The sequence below is a fragment of the Physeter macrocephalus genome, chromosome 12 (assembly GCF_002837175.3).
Source record: "Physeter macrocephalus isolate SW-GA chromosome 12, ASM283717v5, whole genome shotgun sequence".
NCBI lineage: Eukaryota > Metazoa > Chordata > Mammalia > Artiodactyla > Physeteridae > Physeter > Physeter macrocephalus.
This window is the reverse complement of record NC_041225.1, coordinates 12048588-12068422: the sequence shown is the minus strand read 5'-3', so window position 1 is coordinate 12068422 and position 19835 is coordinate 12048588. Positions and strand designations below refer to the sequence as shown.

Genomic DNA, 19835 nt, shown 5'->3' with positions numbered 1-19835 from the left:
AAATAAATAAATAAATAAATAAATAAATAAAACACTGTTGTTTGACTGTATCACATCCATCCTTATGTACATATTAACTTTGTAAGAATATTTGGCATCTCCCCTGAATATACTCACCACTTTTTTTTAGTAATATTGTTTGGGTTCTTTAGAAAATACAAAAAACATGAAAGTAAAAATCACATATAATTCCATCAGCAAAATAACTATTAATTTTAACATCATTTAATAGGCACAGTTTTCATCTAGTGGAGATCATGCTCCATCCACTGTCAGATGCATTTCCTGACCTTGGCTCCATTGCTGACTGACTTTGGCTGGTTGGCTGATGGGAGACACTGGCAAACGTTTAGAGAGTGGGAATTAGGGTTAAACCAAGGCCTCAGTCCCTCTCTGCTTTGGGGAGGAATTTTCCAGCAGTGGCTACATCTCCTCTGGGATCCTAGCTTCTACCAAGTACCCAGTTTCTGGGTTCTGGTAACACCACGTCCTCCAGCCCTGGGAGCGCAGTGGCCTGTGGCTGTCACTCATCTCTGAGTTGCTTTAACATAAGGATTGATTCTCTGCCCTTCCGTCTCCTGTGAAGCATTTCCCATAATGAGTTCCCTTTGTCTGAAATGTCTAGAGTGGTTTACTTTTCTGACTAGGTCCTGACTGACATATGTCACTCACATCTACAATTTTTGGTTAATTTATCCCTCAGTATTATGCTATAAAGTTTTTCTGGTATCTTTCGTTCTTTACAAAACTTTCTTAATGGCTGCATAATATCTCATGACATCACACCTTAACTCATTTGTGTCATTCAAATTTCTAATGTTTGCTAGATTATAACATTGGTATGAACACCTTTGTACATAAATTTCTATTTACATTTGTAAGTATTTGATCAGACTAGATTCCTGGATGCGACTAAAAAGGATTGATTCACTTGAAGATTCTTGGTAAATATTGCCCCAAAATCCCCAGAAAGAAAGATTAGACCAGTTTTCAATCCCACCAGAGGTCTAAAGAGAGCTTGTCTCACCTTGCCCTCTGCTACACTGATTACCTTATTTGCTAATTTTATAAGCAAAAAAAAAAAATGGCATCTGGTGGTTGTTTTATCTTAGATGTGTTTTGTTTTTGTTGTTAGTGAGGTAGAACTTTTTTGTTTTAATTTATTTTATTTTATTAATTTTTGGCTGCATTGAGTCTTTGTTGCTGTGTGCAGGCTTTCCCTAGTTGCGGCGAGCGGGGGCTACTCTTCATTGTGGTGCGCGGGCCTCTCACCGCGGTGGCTTCTTTTGCTGTGGAGCACAGGCTCTAGGTGCGTGGGCTTCAGTAGTTGTGGCATGCGGGCTCAGCAGTTGTGGCTCACGGGCTCTAGAGCACAGGCTCAGCAGTTGTGGTGCACGGGCTTAGTTGCTCTGCGGCATGTGGGATCTTCCGGGACTAGGGCTCAAACCCATGAAATGGGATTTATTTAAAGAGTATGACGCAGCTCCAAAACGGATGGAAAGACTGGAAAATTAGGTTTAGAAAATAGAACCCAGGGTACCTGACACACTGGAAATACGGCCAAGATCTAACCCTAAAATGGTCTGAATAAGATGCTATATTGTTTTTGCTACCCTGAATGTCATTCCTGGCCTTACTGCCACCTACCACTGAATTCTGGATGCCACCAGCAGAAGAACATTGTGTCTATTTCTCCACCTCTGTGAATCTGGGCTGGCATTTTGACTTGCTTTGAGCAATATTAAGTGAGAGAGACATTGTACAATGCCTGAGAAAGCCTTCCAGCTTCCACAAAAACACTCCTTCCTGGAATCCAGCCACCATGCTGTTAGGAAGCCCAAGATGGCCCAGGGAGAGTGAGAGGCCCAGGCATCTCCCAGACATTCCAGCCTCTGGCAAGTTTCCCCAGCTGAAGCCACATACAACAGAGATAAGCCATCCCCAGCAAGCTCTGCTCAATTTGCAGGACTCTGAGCAAATGAATGGTGGTGGTGGTTTTAAGCTACTACACTTTGAGGTGGTTTACTATGCAATAGATAGCTGGGACACTGCCTTAAGGTTCAAGCCTTGGGCAGGGGCAGCCCATTGATCAAGCCTAAGTCCACGCCCTAGGAGCCAGGGAGCAGGAAGAATGGACATTTCAGCTGTGGTAGAAAGGGCAAGACATGCCTCACATCCAGTTCCCACAGCGAGGAATTCCCCAGATATATATTGGGGGTTCAGATGCTGGAGAAGGGAAAAAAAAAAAAAAATCTGTTAAACTCAGTACCTGCCTTTTATCTGCCTCTGCATATCTGCCTTTTATATACTGATCTCCCTCTACAGACATTGATGATTGTGTCTCCTTCCCAAGAATCCTATTTCTTACTTCCACTTTATATCTCATCGTGTTTGGGGGATTCCTAAACAAGGGATCATTTTAACGGGAACACTTTGAAGGTAACTGGATTTAGGAAGTGCCAAAGTTCCTGCCCCCCAGGGTAACTAGTGACGCTCAGAAAAAGTACCCACATGATAGACCATTTCCTGGCATCTTGCACAACCCAGACTTGCTGTGTCCTGAAACTGTAAAGAAAACATTCTATCAGCCTTTAAAAAAAAAAAAAAACAAAGTCTTCAAATAAACTGGGAAGCCCTTCTGAACATTTTCTATAGACTCATCACTGATTTCTCCGGCCCAGAATCTTCCTTGTGCATCCACCCTCCTACCTGCTGCCAGTAACGACGGATCATACGTCTCCGCTGCCTAAATCCCCCACTGTCAGGATTAAGACCATAGAGTCCATTGCTATGGTGAACATGGCCCTTCAGTAAGTGGTTCCTGCCTTCCCTTCTCTCAGCTCCTCCCCAAAGCCACCATCACTTGTCGCCCATACACAGCTCCTCAAGGTTATCCATACCCACCAGGTCCTCACTAACCCTTGCCTTTGCACATTCTGTTCCCCCTCCATGGAATGCTCCTTTCCACATCACTCTTCGCCCACCCACCACTGCCTCCCTGGTGGTCTTCTACTCTTCCTTCAAGATTCAGCACCTAGAACAACCACTTTTAAAAGTCACTAAAATATAAACAGTAAAAAAGAAAACAAAAAACAGAGGAATTAGAACAGTAGGCTTCAAAATTTATTTAAATCGAAAGAAGGAAGTACAAACAGACAAGGTGATAACAAAAAACATGTATTCACACAAAAACTTGTACATGGGCCTTCCCTGGTAGCGCAGTGGTTGAGAATCTGCCTGCCAATGCAGGGGACACGGGTTCGAGCCCTGGTCTGGGAGGATCCCACATGCCACGGAGCAACTAGGCCCGTGAGCCACAATTACTGAGCCTGCGCGTCTGGAGCCTGTGCTCCGCAACGGGAGAGGCCGCGATAGTGAGAGGCCCGCGCACCGCGATGAAGACTGGCCCCCGCTTGCCGCAACTAGAGAAAGCCCTCGCACAGAAACGAAGACCCAACACAGCCATAAATAAATAAATAAATAAATAAATAAAGTAAGAGTCAGATCACTGGAAGACAACTGATACTTTAAAAAAAAAAACAACTTGTACATCAATGTTCATAGCAGCATTACTCATAAAAAGTGGAAACAACCCAAGTATCTATCAACTGATGAATAAATAAAATGTGGCGTATTCAGCAACAAAAAAGAATGAAGTATCAATACATGCTATAAGAATGAACAAGAACTGAAAACGTTATGCTAAATAAGACACAGTGAGATCATATATTGTATGACTCCATTTATATGAAATTACAGAAGAGGCAAACCTATAGAGACAAGAAGTGAATTCATGGGACTTCCCTGGTGGTGCAGTGGTTAAGAACCCGCCTGCTAATGCAGGGGACGTGGGTTCGAGCCCTGGTCCTGGAAGATTCCACATGCCGCGAACCAACTAAGCCCGTGCGCCACAACTACTGAGCCTGCACTCTAGAACCCACGAGCCACAGCTACTGAGCCGGCGTGACACAACTACTGAAGCCCACGCACCTAGAGCCCGCGTTCTGCAACAGGAGAAGCCACCGCAATGAGAAGCCCGTGTACCACAACGAAGAGTAGCCCCCACTCGCCACAACTAGAGAAAGCCCACACGCAGCAACGAAGACCCAATGAAGCCAAAAATAAATAAATAAATAAATAAATTTTTTTGAAAAAAGAAGTGAATTCATGGTTGCCTGGGACTGGGGGGTGTGGGTGGGAAGCACTGAGGGGAAACAGGGAATTACTGCTAATGGACAAAGGGTTTCTCTTTGGGTTGATGGAAATGTTCTAGAATTGTAGCGACAACCACACGACTCTGTGAATATACTACCAACTGAACTGTACACTTTAAGTGGGTGAATTGTATGGTATGTGAATGATATCTCAATAGAGCTGAAAAAAAATGTTTTAAAGATACAACTAAATGACCACCTACCCTACGAGGCTTTCCCTGACTTTCCCAAGCAGAACACACACATATACTCACACGTCTCGATAATCCTATATGGCGCTTCATAGGGGCATCTAAAATTATTGTAACAATGTTTTCTTTCAGCACATTCCAGAACAAAAGTTGGCAACCCATTTTAAGAAAAATTTTATTATGGAAAATATCACACATTCAAAAGCAGAGAGCAGTGAACCCCCATGTACCTATGACTCAGTTCATTGTGTCCCCATCCAGCGCACCCCCTAATTATTTTCAGCAAAGCTATTTTGCACATCCCAAAGCTCTTCATTGTGAGGCCCAAGGAATCTAGAAAATATAAGTCCACAGCAGTCTAATGAGAATAAAACATTCAAGTGCTTTATGTGCCAATAACTGCTCTAAGCACTTGGTATGAATTAATTCATTTAATCCTCAAAATTACCCTAAAAGGTAACATTTTTATAGCCATTTTACATGGAGGAAATCAAGGCTTACGAGTGAAATAACTTATCCAAAAGTTAGTAAGTGGAAGAATGGAATTCCAAACCAAGGTCACTATCTTAATCATACTTACCTCTCTCAGAAAACATAGTATACCTCAACTAAAATAACCATTTAACTCAGAAGCCGAAGGAATGGTATTCTCTTTCCTGGAGTTAAGGCCACTTATAAGGTCAAAAAAGTCATCTGCTTGATGGGAATTCCCTGGTGGTCCAGTGGGTGGGACTCCACACTCCTAATACAGGAGGCCCGGGTTCGATCCCTGATCGGGGAACTAGATCCCACTTGCATGCCACAACCAAGAGTCAACATGCTTCAACTAAGACCCAGCACAACCCAGATAGATAGATGATAGATAAAGAGATGCAAAAAAAAAAAAAAAAAATTGGGGCAACTGAGTGGAGCCCCTGGGGAGCCCTCTATTTGACTCAATGCTCTGTGGGCTTAAAAGAAAAATCTAGGGGCCACAGGAGAAACCAGGCTTGCTCCAGGAAATCAAAGGAGGCTTTAAAAAGCCAGAACAAGGACAACACGAGTTCCGCTTGAATTCTAGAACCTTGTTCCCCAACCCTATAGCCACTATTGAGCACTTGAAATGTGCCTAGTCCAAAATAAGATGTACTGAAGTAAAATATACATGATATTTTGAAGACTTAGTAAAAAAAAAGAATGTAAAATATCAACTATGTGTTAAAATAGTAATATTTTGGATTCGCTGGGTTAAATATTTCATTAAAATTAATTTGTCCTGTTTTTTGGGTTTTATTTATTTATTTTTTTTACCTTTTTAGTGTGGCTACTAGGACATTTAAAATAGCATATGTGGCTCACATTTCCACTGGGCAGTGCTGTTCTTGACCATACCTGTACTGCCCTGGGTGCCAGCTCCCTGCAGGCTCTCGCCTTGTGAATGCTTCTCACAAGTTCACAAAGAAACAGGAGGCAGCACCACTGGCACGGGAACATGGGCCAAGTAGAGCTAAACTCAGATCAGAGCTCTAATCTGAACTGAACTCATCAGAGACTGGAGACTGGCCTAACACTCCACTAAGAACAGCTTCTGAAATAAAATGAGGATGCGTGCAACTCTCCTATTTGCAACTCAGGTTGAAATACCCTTGAACCTGGTAACTCCCTCCAATGTATTTCTGTCATCAGGGAGACATTTTGGGGTCTTACTGCCCATGGGCTGAAGCTGACAGAGATGCAGGCAGCCAGGGCTTCCGTTCCCAGAGAAGCTGCTTCCTCTCCCACCTTGCTGCTGAGCAGAGATGTCCTCAGTGATGGAGTTTCAACACGGAATCAGGCTGCATAATGCACTGTCCACAGAACACTGGGGTGGCCTTTCCAGAGAAGACCTTTCCCTTCCCCTCTGGATTCCACCTTACCACAATGCCCTCATTAACCTTACATTTCCATCCCTCTCAAAGCATCGTGAAAGATGTTTATTTGCAGAGGTCAACTTGGGCACATTTGAATGCGAGGCTATACTGGAGTGTTTTGCTGTCCTGCAATACAACCTGGTTACTAAAAAAGCAAAGGCACTGAACCTGTGTCAAAAACATCCTCTGATTACTGGGTTAGTGGAGAGTGAAGGCTGATGCAATCCTAAATCGGGCTGCATCAGCTGCTATAGGTGGGACAGGAAGTGAGCAAACTTCATGGCACTAATGAAGTCTTTGAAGGCTAGAGTCACATCATAGGGTATCTGTGGCCTGACTCTTCCATTCCAGTGCCCACGACACAGAAAGTGCTCAGTACCTGTTAACCAAAGGGAAGGGAAGAGTAGCTCAGAGAACACTCAGGTCTCCAGACCCTGGGGTCAGAAGATCCTGAGAAAGAGAAATGCAGCCCCTGACAGCTGGGAACTGGTCTGGCTCTACAGCCCAGTCTTGGTGTTGCTAAGAGCTGGCCTGGCACCCCCACAGCAAGGCTGTTGTGTTCTCCTGTGCATCATAATCAATATCACAGATAAACATCAGACAAAGCCACTCTGTGACTGTGAGGACAAACACGAGATGACTCCATAATCATTTTACGTCTCCATAAAAGAGACAAAACATGAACATCATCCAAACCACAAATAGGACCAGACATCCCCCTCCCCTGGCTATCTGAGTGACTGCTGCTTCTTTACCAATCCCAGCTTTAGCCTCATTCCGTTCTTCTTACCTTCGCAGTGAAAATTAAGGTGCCCGATCACAGAATTCTCCTGCTTCTTGATGACCCCCAATCCAGTACAAAGCCCTCCCCCAAAGCCCCAGGCATAAGCCTAAATCCTCTAAGTCCTAACACCCTTGGACAAAGACTCCCCATGGCATGTGACTTCCTTCACTCAATGGGTCAATAAAACCAATTCTGTTCAACTACATGTTCTGAAGAGTCTTTGGCTACGGGGAACCAACAACCCTTAGCCATAAACATCCTTCCCAGGCTAGCGGTGCCTATGGTTGCCACTGTGCGTATATCTTGGAAAGGGGAGAAAGGAAACAAGCATGGGAGGAGAGAAAATCAGTGGTAGCATTAAGGACCAACTCCTACAAGGGCATTCCCACAGCCAACCCTAGGTTGTACAATGTCCTGCTCCATTCTCCCATTAAAAGAAAGCTCATTAGAGAACAGACATGTATTAATATTATAGGATTACCCCCATGGGTCTATACACATACAGACATACACAATAAACCAGTCACTAACTTCAGTACTTTAACAAATTACTTGTGATTCAAGTTACAAACGATGGATACAACAACTAAGAACACCAACTCTTCAGAGTCCTACAACCACCTGGAATTATGAGCCAGAAAAGTCCGGCCTGCTTTCCAGTGTATGACCTGAACGAGTTACTTAAACTGAGCCCGTTTCCCACTCCGCAAATGAAAAGAACAGACAGCACACCAAGTTGCTGTGAGACAACAGGCCAAAGGCCCAGGCCAGCACCCGCACACAGTAAGTGAGGACAGGTAGGGCTCTGTCACCAGTCACCTGATAACTTTCCCTACCTCATGGCCCCTCCTCCTTACTGTGCTGACAATTCCTCTGTCAATCTGTCTCGCCCAAAAGGCTGGAAGCATCTGGAGCACAGGAGGTGTCTCGTCTCTGTCCCCACCCTCCCCTCCCCCCGGCCCCCAACTATCCCCCACTAAGAACTGGCACGTGATGGGGGACTTGTTGATTGAAAAACACTTGATGATTGAAGAGGATCAAAACTTGATGAGCTCTAGCTGAAACCAAAGTAGAATCGATCTCATTCAAATCCAAGTGATTATTTTTCCCCTTTGATGTCTCCCAGAAAGGTGGCAGTTTAACTTGGTTATAAACCTTCCCCAAACACCGGACTTGCAGCTTGCCCTGTGCCCCTCCGACTGATCACAAGCCTGCAAATTGTGTCCATCCAAACAAGATCACATTTACTCACAATTTTATTGAAGAAACTTTAATCAAAATTGACCTCTAGAACAAACGGCTATATGCGTACCTGAAGCACAGCAGGTGTTTTTTTCTTCTTCAAGAGAAGAAAAACCTCACATTCACACTTAAGGGAACTGCAGTTGGGTCACAGGTGTGAAGGCGTATGAAACCCTCTGAGGATTTACATGTGCTGTGGGGCGTACAGGCGTTTTTCTGAAGCCCAGTTTAACTTTGTTTATCTTTATCCCTGAATTTAATCCAAGAGCTTTAAAGGATTATTCCAAAAATCAGTTCTATCAAGTTTTCTCAGCTAAGACCTAGTGCCCATTTTGTGCAGAAATTACCTATCATCCAGACCAAAATAGTCTTGGAGAAAAATAAAGCACTCCTAACAACAGGTTTTCTAACAATGTGTGAGGCAACTATTTTTAAAGAGCACCTTAAGAGCAAAGAAGAGAAGGAATTCAGCAAAGAAGGCCTCGTCAATGTTCAGTCCTGATTGATTGACTTTTATTCTGCAACTTGATTTAGCAGGAATTCCAATGCCACTAAGTTCGGCAGCTATAATCCAAGCTTCAGAACAGAGGCCAAGGCGAGTGAAATGACTGTCTAAGGATCGTGCGAAGTCAGCACATGGCGGCGGGGGATCAGGGCTCCCAGTACAAACACCTTTGCAACAGGATGGATTCCTGAGCCCCATCTAGAATCATCACTGAGCTGATCACAGCCTTTCCGCTCCCATCGGAGGCTTTCTGGACGGTTCTACTGCTCGCTCGGCACACTGTGAAGATTACAGACTGGGAGAATACAGAGAAAAGTCAGGTTACCCATTTCACGGCTTGTCAGCTTCCATGATCAAAAGTCTGACCGGTGTGAAACTTGGGGATAATTTGTGACTTTTGTCCAGCTGTGTTATCCTCTATTAATAAAGAAAACTAATGTCTTATTTGCCAGAGGTCTCTGGAATAAAACTGACATCAAGCTCTCTCAGAAATAAAGGTAATATTTGTCTTACTCTTTGGCTCAAGATGTCTTGAGTGAATTCTACCCCTTATCAAAGGTCCAACGTAGACTGGGTGAGCAAAACTGATTCCTACTTTACTGCCAAACTGACAAAAATTCTATAGTAAAGACAAACAGTCAAAATGGCACCATACTGTTTTATTTCAACCTTCAAACAATATAAAGAGGTAACAACTTCTGATGCCGAACCATGCAAATAACAGTAAAGGAACAAAAAAAAATATTAACGACGAAAAGACAATCATTAAAAGGTGTTTCACAGCAGTGCTTTGGCAGTACTGGCAAGTACTTCTAGCCAATGGCTTCCAACAAGAGGGGTCTGAATGAACCCCCTGTTCTCAGCAAAAGAGCCCCCATATTTTCCCCCTGGTGGTCGACACACGCTGAGTCACACACACCACACCCCTATGCTCACTGGACTTCTGTCATTCACATCTTACTACACGTAACTACACATTGTGCGTCTGTACACAACAAAAACTAAAAATAAAAGTGTGGTAGAAAAGTAAACTCCAGTGTTTCCAGTAAGGCATCAGGGAATCGCTGCTGGCTGGGCCCTTCATCTCACCAGTTTAAAGAAAAGTTTGATTTACATTTCTCAGCAAACCCAATATTCAGAGGCTTCACCATAACCAGCAGGCTCAAGTTAAAAGTTTAAAAGACAGTCCTCCTTTTTTTTGGTAAATGTTGCATATAAAACATGAAATCAAGTTCTACTTTATAAAAAAACAACTGAGTATTTTTAATAGTAAAAATATATATGTTCATATTTCTCTTTTTAAAAAGACATTTAATAACAATACTTCAGAAGACCAGATTTAACCCTCAACCCCCCCACCCTGCCAAGTGTCCACCTGGCACAGATACATTAAGGCAAAGGCTCCTGGAGAGGCATGTCCGCCTCGGCGGCGGGCTGGGGACACAAGGGGAACACACTCCGCTCCTGCAGGGCCAGTTTAGAAAGGCTTCTCCCTCATGTTCACCGAGCCGTCCTGCATCCCGAAGTAGACTCTCTCCGCCATGTTAATGAACAGGCCCGTGTCCACCACGCCTGCGGGACGAAGGATGGGGGGGAGCATTAAGTTTCAGGTTCCCAAGGAAAGAAGAAAACCAGGATCACAGGGCAGGGTCAGTAGGAGCAACTACCATGAACGGCACTGGACGAAGAAATGACAAGTCTAAAGCCTTCCCTCTCTCATGACAATGAAAAGAGATTCTGATTATTTTTATTTCTTCTGGCAATCCCTTCTCCCCTGCAATCTTGGCTTTCTCGCTATACTCGAAGGCGCAAAGCTTCTTCTGGCCTTAGGGCCTTTTGCTCACGCTGTTTGGACTGGTCATCTTTTCAGAGAGGCCCTCCACGACTACTCTTAAGCACCCCCACTCTCAGTTATACGCAATCACGCTATCAGCCTTAGAAGTTTTTCCCACAAAGGGCTGGAACATACTTACAATGCATATACCACATCAAAATATATAAACTCTCCAAAGCAGTAAGACGACAGACAACCTAGTAGAAAAATGGGCAGAAGACTTAAAGAGGCACTCCCCTGGTGGCGCGGTGGTTAAGAATCCGCCTGCCGATGCAGGGGACACGGGTTCGAGCCCCGGTCCGGGAAGATCCCACGTGCCGCGGAGCAAAACTAAGCCCGAGCACCTAAGAGCCCGTGCTCCGCAACAGGAGAAGCCCACGCACCGCAATGAAGAGCAGCCCCCGCTCGCCGCAACTTAGAGAAAGCCCATGTGCAGCAACGAAGACCCAACGCAGCCAAAAATAAATAGAAAATTAATTTATTTATTAAAAAAAAAGAAAAGACTTAAAGAGGTACTTCACAAAAGAGGTTATCCAAAACGGCCAATAAACATAGAAAATGGTGCTCAAACTAGTCAAAAGAGAATGCAAATTAAAACAAGACACCACAACACACTCACCAGAATGAGTATAATGAAATTTGACTAGAATGCAAAGACACTCCCACACGCTAACAGTAGGAGTAAATTGGCAAAACCACGTTGGAAAATGTTTGTTGGTACATCTTCTAAAGCTGAAGATATTCCTACCTGCTGATCCAGCAATTCTTCTACTCTTTGGTATATAAGGTATATATTAGGTATATATATGGCCCTCAAAAGACATGTATGAGAACGTTCACAGCAGCACGTTTACTAATAGCTAAAAACTAGAAACACCCAAATGCCCATAAGAGTAGAATGGATATACAAACTTTTTTTCACACACATACATATGATGGTATACTATTCAGTAGTGAGAATTAACTACAACTGTAAGCAACCTTCACTGAAAATATTTACGTATACACACATACTACAATGAGATAATACAGCAATTCCCCTACATGAGAACCTTCAAGTTGCGAACTTTCAAAGATGTGAACGTGCATTCGCTCGTCCAATCACATCAGTTACTTCACATGTCTGGCATACATTGCTACGTCCGTGCATCCTCTACAAGTGGTTGTGCTTTTGTGTACTTTACTGTACCGAACTGCATAGTGTACAATCGTATACTGTCTTTGTTTCAAGCCCAGGCTGTCTGGAAGCAAGTGTAAAAGCAGCAGTGATGGAGCTGGTACTACTGTACTTTTCAAGGTACCATACTGTAAGATGTTTTCTTGATTTTTTGTTTGCTTTTTATGTATTATTTGTGTGAAAAGTATTATAAACCTATTACAGTACAGTACTATATAGCCGATTGTGTTAGTTGGGTACCTAGGCTAACTTTGTTGGACTTATGAACAAATTGGACTTACAAATGCGCTCTTGGAACAGAACTCGTCCATATGCAGGGGACTTACTGTACTGTTCAACTATCGAAAAAAAAAGTATGGGAATTCCCTGAGGTCCAATGGTTAGGACTCCGAGCTCTCACTGCTGAGGGTGCAGGTTCGATCTCCGGTCAGGGAACTAAGATCCCGCGTGTCGCACAGCGCAACCAAAAATAAATAAATAAAATTAAAATTAAAAAAAAAAGTTCGATGGACCCAGTGTGTAGGGGAAGCAGCACCTGCATACACTGTTGGCAGAAGGGTAAACTGATGCCATCCATGGAGGGCAACTCTGCACCAATAGCAAAATCAGATACACTTATTCTTTGATCTGTTAATTCCCTTCTAAAAAAAAATGGAAACAAATATCTGCTAGTGGGGACCTGGTTAAATAAATTATGTGATAGCCACAAAACGGAATGCCATGCAATTACTTTAAAAAAAAGGTGGAGGGGGAGCTCTTTTGTGAACCATTACATAATAATCTTCAAGATGGGAAAAAGTAGGAAGCAAACCACGTGTCTAGTGTGCTGTCACTTACGTAAAAGGAGATGGGGCGGGGACCGATTTGCGTTTATGAAAGATCAACTCAAGAAGGACACACAACTTTGGCAGCACTGGCTGCCTCCAGACAGGCGGAAGGGCAAAGGATAGAAGACAGAGACGTTTCACTGTTTACTCTTGTAATTTTGAACTACGTCAATTCAAAAGGATAAACAAAATTAAAATTTTCAAAGACAGCCCCCAAAACATAAACAAATAAAATCATCTACCAGCAATAAAAAGCCATCAGGTAGAGAAAGGAGCTGCTGAAACCCAGAGGTCCCCAGCACCACACGGGGCCGCCACGACTGGGGCCTCCCAAAGACATGTCAAGTGGCCACTCAAGACCCATCCTTTTCAAAAATTCTGTAATACAAGGTGACAGCTTCCACCTGATCCAAGAGAAAGCCAAACCGGCTCCAGAAAAGACTTCAAAGAAAGAGCAGAGATACGTGGCAGCAGTCTAAGGTCTGATCTTAGAGCAACCTCTCCTCAGATTACTGAGATGCTAGGAGCGACTGACCCATTCCTACCCCCACCCTCCCAATTAGTGGAAAGGGCAGAGGTGGCTCAATGTGAACATGGGGGAAAGAACCTCTGCTCTGGGTACAAACAATGGAACATCCAAGGGCGTGAGCAGCCATGGACCAGTTTAACTGTCCTTTAAGTGTCCTCACATAAATGAACGTTCATGGGACAAGGGCAAGGTGACAGGATAGACAGGGAAACTTGCCCTCTTTTCCTCCCTTGATCATGGTCCAGCAGCAAGTATCTTAAGAGACCAAAGAGGAAGAGAAAAGAGTAAGAAAGAGAACAAACCGCACTGATGATCCTGGTGGCACTGCACTAAATAATTTAACACGAAGCCTCTCTTGTTTCGTTTTCTTCATTTTAAGTTCCGAATGAAACTCTGAACTTCTCTAGGATGTAGCGTCTACTTACTAAGGTGGAGAGCAAAGCATGGGGGAAATCTGCTCACCAAGGAGATCTCAATGTCTCAATACGCCAAGAAAGGTCTGAACAGGTGCAACAGAGCTACCTAGTGGGCACTGCAGGAAATCCACCTACAGAGGAACAGCGCCAGCAATGGTGAGCGGTTTCCTGTGCCGTCCCTGGGTTTGCCTGTATTATCATTCGGGGCTAATTCTCCCATGTTAACTAACAGTGACCTCTATGGCTTCTCTTCCTCCTGCCTTCTTGGCTCTTTAGTTCTTCCACTAAAAAGTTAACACTAAGTAAGGGAATAAGCATAATTCAATCCATCTTCTTTACATAGTAAATCTGGAAAAAGATTGTCAATAGAAGACTGAAATAGTAGACTAAAGTAAGGTTGGAGAATTAGGCCTTTATTACGTGTCTATATATTTTTCATTTTATATATTTATATGTATTTCACTCCCAAATAGTATGGGTAAATCAGAATGTAATCTAGCAACTTAATTAACGATGAAGACAGTATACCTCCTTCCTAGGGAGGTACTCGTTCAACAAATATTCCCACGTGTGCTGAGTACCATTTTAACTCATTTACTCCTCCCAACAATCCTATGAGGTAGGTACTAACAGCAGCCTCTTTTACAGAGGAAGAAACTGAGGCGCAGAGATTTAACTGACTGCACAAAGGTCATACTGATAGAGCAAGCCTGGCTTTGGATCCTCACCCAGGCTGTCTGCTCCAGAATCCACTCCCAGCCACTACAATCTACTAAACTGACTTCATCTGCCCCATTAGCTTGCTCTGGCCCAAGAACACTTCATGTCATGGAATATTCCCAGTTGGAATCTTAGTTGCTCGATATCATAAGACTGATATCTCTGACATCTGCCTCCTCTTTTTAATCCCCTTGTATGAGCCCTCAGTACCACCTCTGGCCTGGACTCATAACTCACCTCGACACCGCCCACCCAGCCTTCACCCAGGGCCCAGATCCCTGGCACAAGGTGGACTGGAGACACCCCACTGCTCCAAATGTCCATGTCACACAACCCCCTCCTGACCTGGCTCTCGACGAAGGAAGGACTAAGAGTTCAGGGTCTAGAGGCAGACAACCCAGGCTCCCACCTTGGGGCTGCAGCCCTTGAGCAAATCATGTACCCTTCCTCGATCCGTGTCTTCCTCTGTAACGATCTCATTACATTGGGGGGTCAAACGAGACGTTTTTCAACACTTAGCACAGTGTCTGGATCACTCTACACTAAGGTACAGGTCCAAAGTCACCTCTCCTCCATGAACCTCCCCACGCTTCGCAGAAAAAGCAACTCTAGACTCTTGGTATTCCACATTCCATCTTATTTGTAGGCACAGCTTCTAGGCAGACCCACACAGCTTTCCCCAGGTTCACGTCAACTCTCCCCGAGGCAGAGCCCACGTTCCATTGACAGGAGAACTCTCTGTAACACGTGTCACAGCACCCTGCCTGCGGCAGGAATCTAATGTGTGGGTGACCTGAGTCATTCTCCCCCAGAGAACATGCCAAAATCAAAGAGGCTGCAGTCAAGCTCCTGAAAGGAAAGGCTCTTCACAGAGAGGGTGGGCTTATTTCAAGGCAGGCCCCACGTGGCACCCCATCAGCTCCAGGCCTACCCCAACTGAATGGGTTGTGAGATGCCAAACAACGAAGATGCTAGGTGAGCAATAACTATTCTCGGAAGGAAAAGGCAAAGGCGTGAAGTTAGGAATTCCAAACACAGCATGAAGGAAATTCTTTCCAACCAAGTCTTGCAAAGCCCATATCCATCCGTGGCCAGAGGCAGGGGTCAGCTACGCAGGGCTGGGCGTCTGTGCTCAGTGAACGCCACTCCCATTACCTGGGATCATTTTGATAGTTGTGTTCACTTCACTCCATTTGTGGACCCGGTCAAACTTCCAGTCCAGGATAAAATTCCCATTATCCGTCACCACAGGACCCTAGAAGATAATTCCCCACACTTACAGAGGCCATGTAGATACAGGCAGGCAGAGGGGAGCAGGAGAGTGGAGGTGATAACCAAAGACAAGTATCTGAATTAACCTGCTCCAACCAGTACCCCTGCCTCGTGCTTTCTAGGAGGCAGGAACTTGGGAGTCAGAACTGGAGTCTTGAAGCCATCCAGGCATAGATCTCCCAGGAGCCATTAACCTCTGTGAGCCTCAGATTCCTCAACGGCAAAAAAGGGTTAATGAAACATACCTCATCAGGCAGCTTGTGGGTAAGTCACACGGGTAAGCGTTAGCCACAGCGAGGGCTCACTGATTCTTAGCTATTATTAGAGTGAAAAACTACAGCAACAGAACAGACTACCAACATGGCTCATCATTCCCACAGCTTCACGTTAAGAACCATCAGTAATGCAACATAAGACAATGCTCCCCCAGGTGGGGCAGACCCATCCCAAAGACAGGGAGCAGAGATGGGTCCTGGGGTCAAACAGGCTGGGGGTAGTTTTAGTTAAGTAATCCAGAATTCCGCAACAGCTTTGGGCACTAGAAAGCGTTTAGGAGCATAAATGTTGACAGAACACTACAGTCAAAGGCAAGGAAATGAGGACTCCTCTGCAAACTGGAGAAGGGGTGGGAGCCCAGTTCAGAACCCCACGAAGGCAAGATGCTGGGCTCTAGTTCGGAGGAACCCCAGCCATGAGAGAGCACCCCAACAATCTCCTCTTGGCTTTTCAGCTACACAGGGAGCCAGTCAGAGCTCTGTACAACCGCTAATGATTAGGATTATGATTTTGTAAAAGTCACAGAAACACCAGGCAGAAAACACGTCAAAATAAAAGTTCATCAGGGTAGAGTTACAGATAATTTGCTTTCTCTTCTGTACGTTCCAAACTTTTTATATATAGTTCTGTGTGCAACTACAGTTATTTTTTGGAGTATTGCTGCTGCTTTTTTGTTTATTTAAGTGTAAGAAAAAAAAAGTTCTGTGCAACCCACTTTAGAAGCTGAAGAGAAACATTTGGACTAAATTTCTGGAGTATATTCCCGGGGAGGAATTCACGTCTCCCAAGAAACTCTACTTCATTTAACCACAGAATGAGAAAAGAGGAGGAAAAAGAAAATTACACCATGAAACCTGAATAACTTTCTGCCCCAGGTGGGCCTCCCAAAACCCATTTTTGGCAGCTGTTAGTCAGAGATCCAGGCCTCGGGTACAAAGACCAGACAACCTAAGGAGCATAGATCCCGAGGGACAGAAAATACGCCCACCTGTACAGAGAATATGCATTGCGTTAAGTATAGTCTTATCTACATGAGTTTGAATGTGGAAACTGATAAAGCCAGAGCTCTAAAAGTAAACCAATAGGCTGATTAAAAATAAATAAACAGAAGCCACCTGCCCAGTCTAGGCACAGACCTAATGGAAGCAGGAAGGAGGACACAGCCCTGAGAGCCTGGAATGCCTTCCAGAAACCTCCCTGGCCACTTACTGCCTTGTTGACAGCCATTCGAAGTTCAATTACACCCCCAAACTTCTGGGTCACAGCTCGGCTCACTGGGACATAGGCCATCGGGATGACCTCGATGGGGATGCCCTTGTGCCACTGATCCCCGAGGTTCTTTGAATCTTTCCTGGAAAGAAAGAGTCAGAAAGTACAACAAATGTAAATAAGCTCAGTGGTACAGACACGGCAAATTCAGGCATGGGGATAATAATGAGGTAAGAGGACAAGGGAAGCGAGAAGGGTCGAGTGCACGGGGCTTCAAATGCACTGGCTGTGTTTCACCGTTTAAGAAAAGCACTAGCTTTTGTAAGTAAATATGACAAAAATGTTAAAACCTGGATATGACTGGCTTGTCATATACAGGTGTGAAGAACATAATCATTTACAGCTGTAATTTTTTTTTTTAATTAATATGCTCGCACAAGTGCCTTCTATCAGACTCGCTGAAGGAGAATCTGGGAGCCTGGTCAAAGACTGTCCACAACACAAGTCACGTGTGACCCCAGAGGCTGCAGGGGTGCTGGGTCACTGCCCAGGGGCAGGGCTCGACCTGCTTCTTCTGAGGCTCCTTGCTAGAAGTGAACGAGTGATAAATAAGGACGCGCTCTGTTAACAAGGGTGACGAGCTGTTTCCTCCTCCTTCCAGTGGACACATGAAATAGCAGTACCTAACTTCAGCACGAAAGCAGAGCATAATCCTCCAAGACACTGCCCTACGTCATAGACTATTAGGAAAGCCCCTCCCTCCACCTGTTTCCTCCTCTGTAAAATGAAGCCTGGGGTCCGATCTACCTCCTCAGTGGACAGTTCAGAACACCGAACATCGTACCTGAAATCGGCAATCACGATGAAGCGACTGGCATAGCCAGCCACAATTTTCTCCTGGGTCAGGCAGCCTCTGGGGGATGGGGAAGAAGCAGCAAATGAACACAGGGGTAAGTAAGACAAAAACTGAATTTGGGAACTAAGGTCAGATACGGGAAACCAAAATCCACTCAATTCTGGCACTTAAAGAGAAATTTAATTTTCAATTCTTAAAGGAACACCCTCCCCCCTCAACTCCATCATACTGTGCAACGGACTGACCTGTGTCTCCCTGCCCCTCCCCAAAAATTCAACTGTTCAAGCCCTAACCCCCAATGTGACTATACTTGGAAGATGGGGTCTCGAAGGAAGCAATTATGGTTCAATGAGATCATTAAAGTGTGGCCCTGGTCTGATAGGATGGATATCCTTTTAAGAAGACACCAGAAAGCTCTCTTACTCTCCCTCCCTCCGCCACAGGAGGCTGCACTGAGAAGGCCGCCACCTGCAAGCCCAGGGCTTCCAGAACTGTGAGAAGTAAATTTTTCCATTTAAGTCACTGAGTCTAAGGTTTTTGTTATGGCAGCCCAAGCTAAGACATGCTGTTTCCAGTAAGTGGACTACGGAAACACGGCCTGTGTGGGGGAGAAATGGTTCCCAGTCAGGCAGCGGGCACAGTCCCGTCTAAGGGGCATCTGCCAGGAAGCACTGTGCCTGGGGAGAAGCCACGCGAGCGTGGCACGAGGCGGAGGTTCTGCAACTTGAGAAGTAAGGACGAGCTCTGAGCAACCTGCCCTATCTGCAATTTGACAGCCAGGGTTATAAAGCGGAGAGAGCACAGTGAGATTTTAAGCAAATTCTGTGTCACTCCATAGTCTGCTTGATTATAAGAACCAGGAGACCAAGACTTCACCTCCTTCAACTCACCACTTCCTAACCCCCCAAAACCAACACCTAAGAAACACCCAATAAATGTTTTCCAAACGAATGAATACATACATCACTAACTGCTCAGAGCCCACAGACCTAGTAATCTAGTCCTGGTTAATATGTTTGCTTTAGCCTGTACAGTTTTTAAAGTTGGAATCAGTAGAAGGCAGCAAAGAGAACCCTTTAAGATGAATCATTTCATTGAAGAGGCCCAGGTTCCTGTCACCAGATTGCTACTAACAACCAAAAATGCCAGGCTGGTTCTACAGCCTTATGCTATCCACATCCGAGTAGAAAGACAAACGCATGTACATCACAGCGGCAATGTGTTTATTCTGTATTCCACTTGGCTTTGCTAAGGATTAACTGGCAGAATACTCTGCAAAAAAATGCCCACAGCACTCACCCACCGCCCTTGATGAGATTGAGATCAGCATCTACTTCATCAGCACCATCGATGGCAAGGTCAATCTGTGTTGAGGGTGAGGAAAGATATAAAAACCACTAAGCTTGAACATGCAATAGCTCATCAGGTCCCAGCAGCCCTATTAGCCAGGCACAGTTTTTCCTATTTAGCCAGTCAGGAAACTGGGGCTCTGAGAGGTTAAGCTATTCCACTAAGGTCACCAGGAAATAAACAGGGGAACCACACCTGGGTCCAACTCTTATCCACCACTTTACACTCCCTTTACTCACTGATGGGCTTCTCTGTGGATGAGCTGGAATTATTGAGAGCACGCAATCTCAACATGAGTAACTTCACCCCCAAGTACAGAAGGAGGTATACAGTGTATCTGTGAGATTAAAATTTCACTGGGGGTGGGCATTAATGGAAAAAAGGCTGAGAAACACTGATTCAGAAGTCTCCGTACTAATGTGGCAAAAATACTGGCACGCTGACACACATCTGATGCAATACAGAACTGGAAATTTTCTGAGGTACCCCCACTATGACCCACCAAAGCACCTGTCTGGGCTTGCCCACTCCCTTTACAGGAAGC

At 44.7% G+C, this 19835-nt stretch overlaps 1 protein-coding gene across 8 annotated transcripts in view; it reads right to left on the bottom strand.

Moving 5' to 3' along the window:
- The window catches only part of RPIA (ribose 5-phosphate isomerase A), a 115924-nt gene that overhangs the window by 71823 nt on the left and 24266 nt on the right, over positions 1-19835 (bottom strand). For 4 of the 8 annotated variants that reach the window (XM_028497089.1, XM_055088872.1, XM_007102534.4 and 1 more), the window contains exons 5-8: positions 19241-19305; positions 17930-17998; positions 17086-17227; positions 15484-15583 (exon numbers count right to left, since the gene is read on the bottom strand). In XM_028497089.1, coding sequence (XP_028352890.1) covers positions 15484-15583; positions 17086-17227; positions 17930-17998; positions 19241-19305 — 376 coding nt within the window. Of the gene's footprint in view, positions 1-9484; positions 10398-15483; positions 15584-17085; positions 17228-17929; positions 17999-19240; positions 19306-19835 lie in introns of those variants that run through there. The other 4 variants (XM_055088871.1, XM_007102536.4, XM_007102533.4 and 1 more) reach the window with 3 other exon arrangements.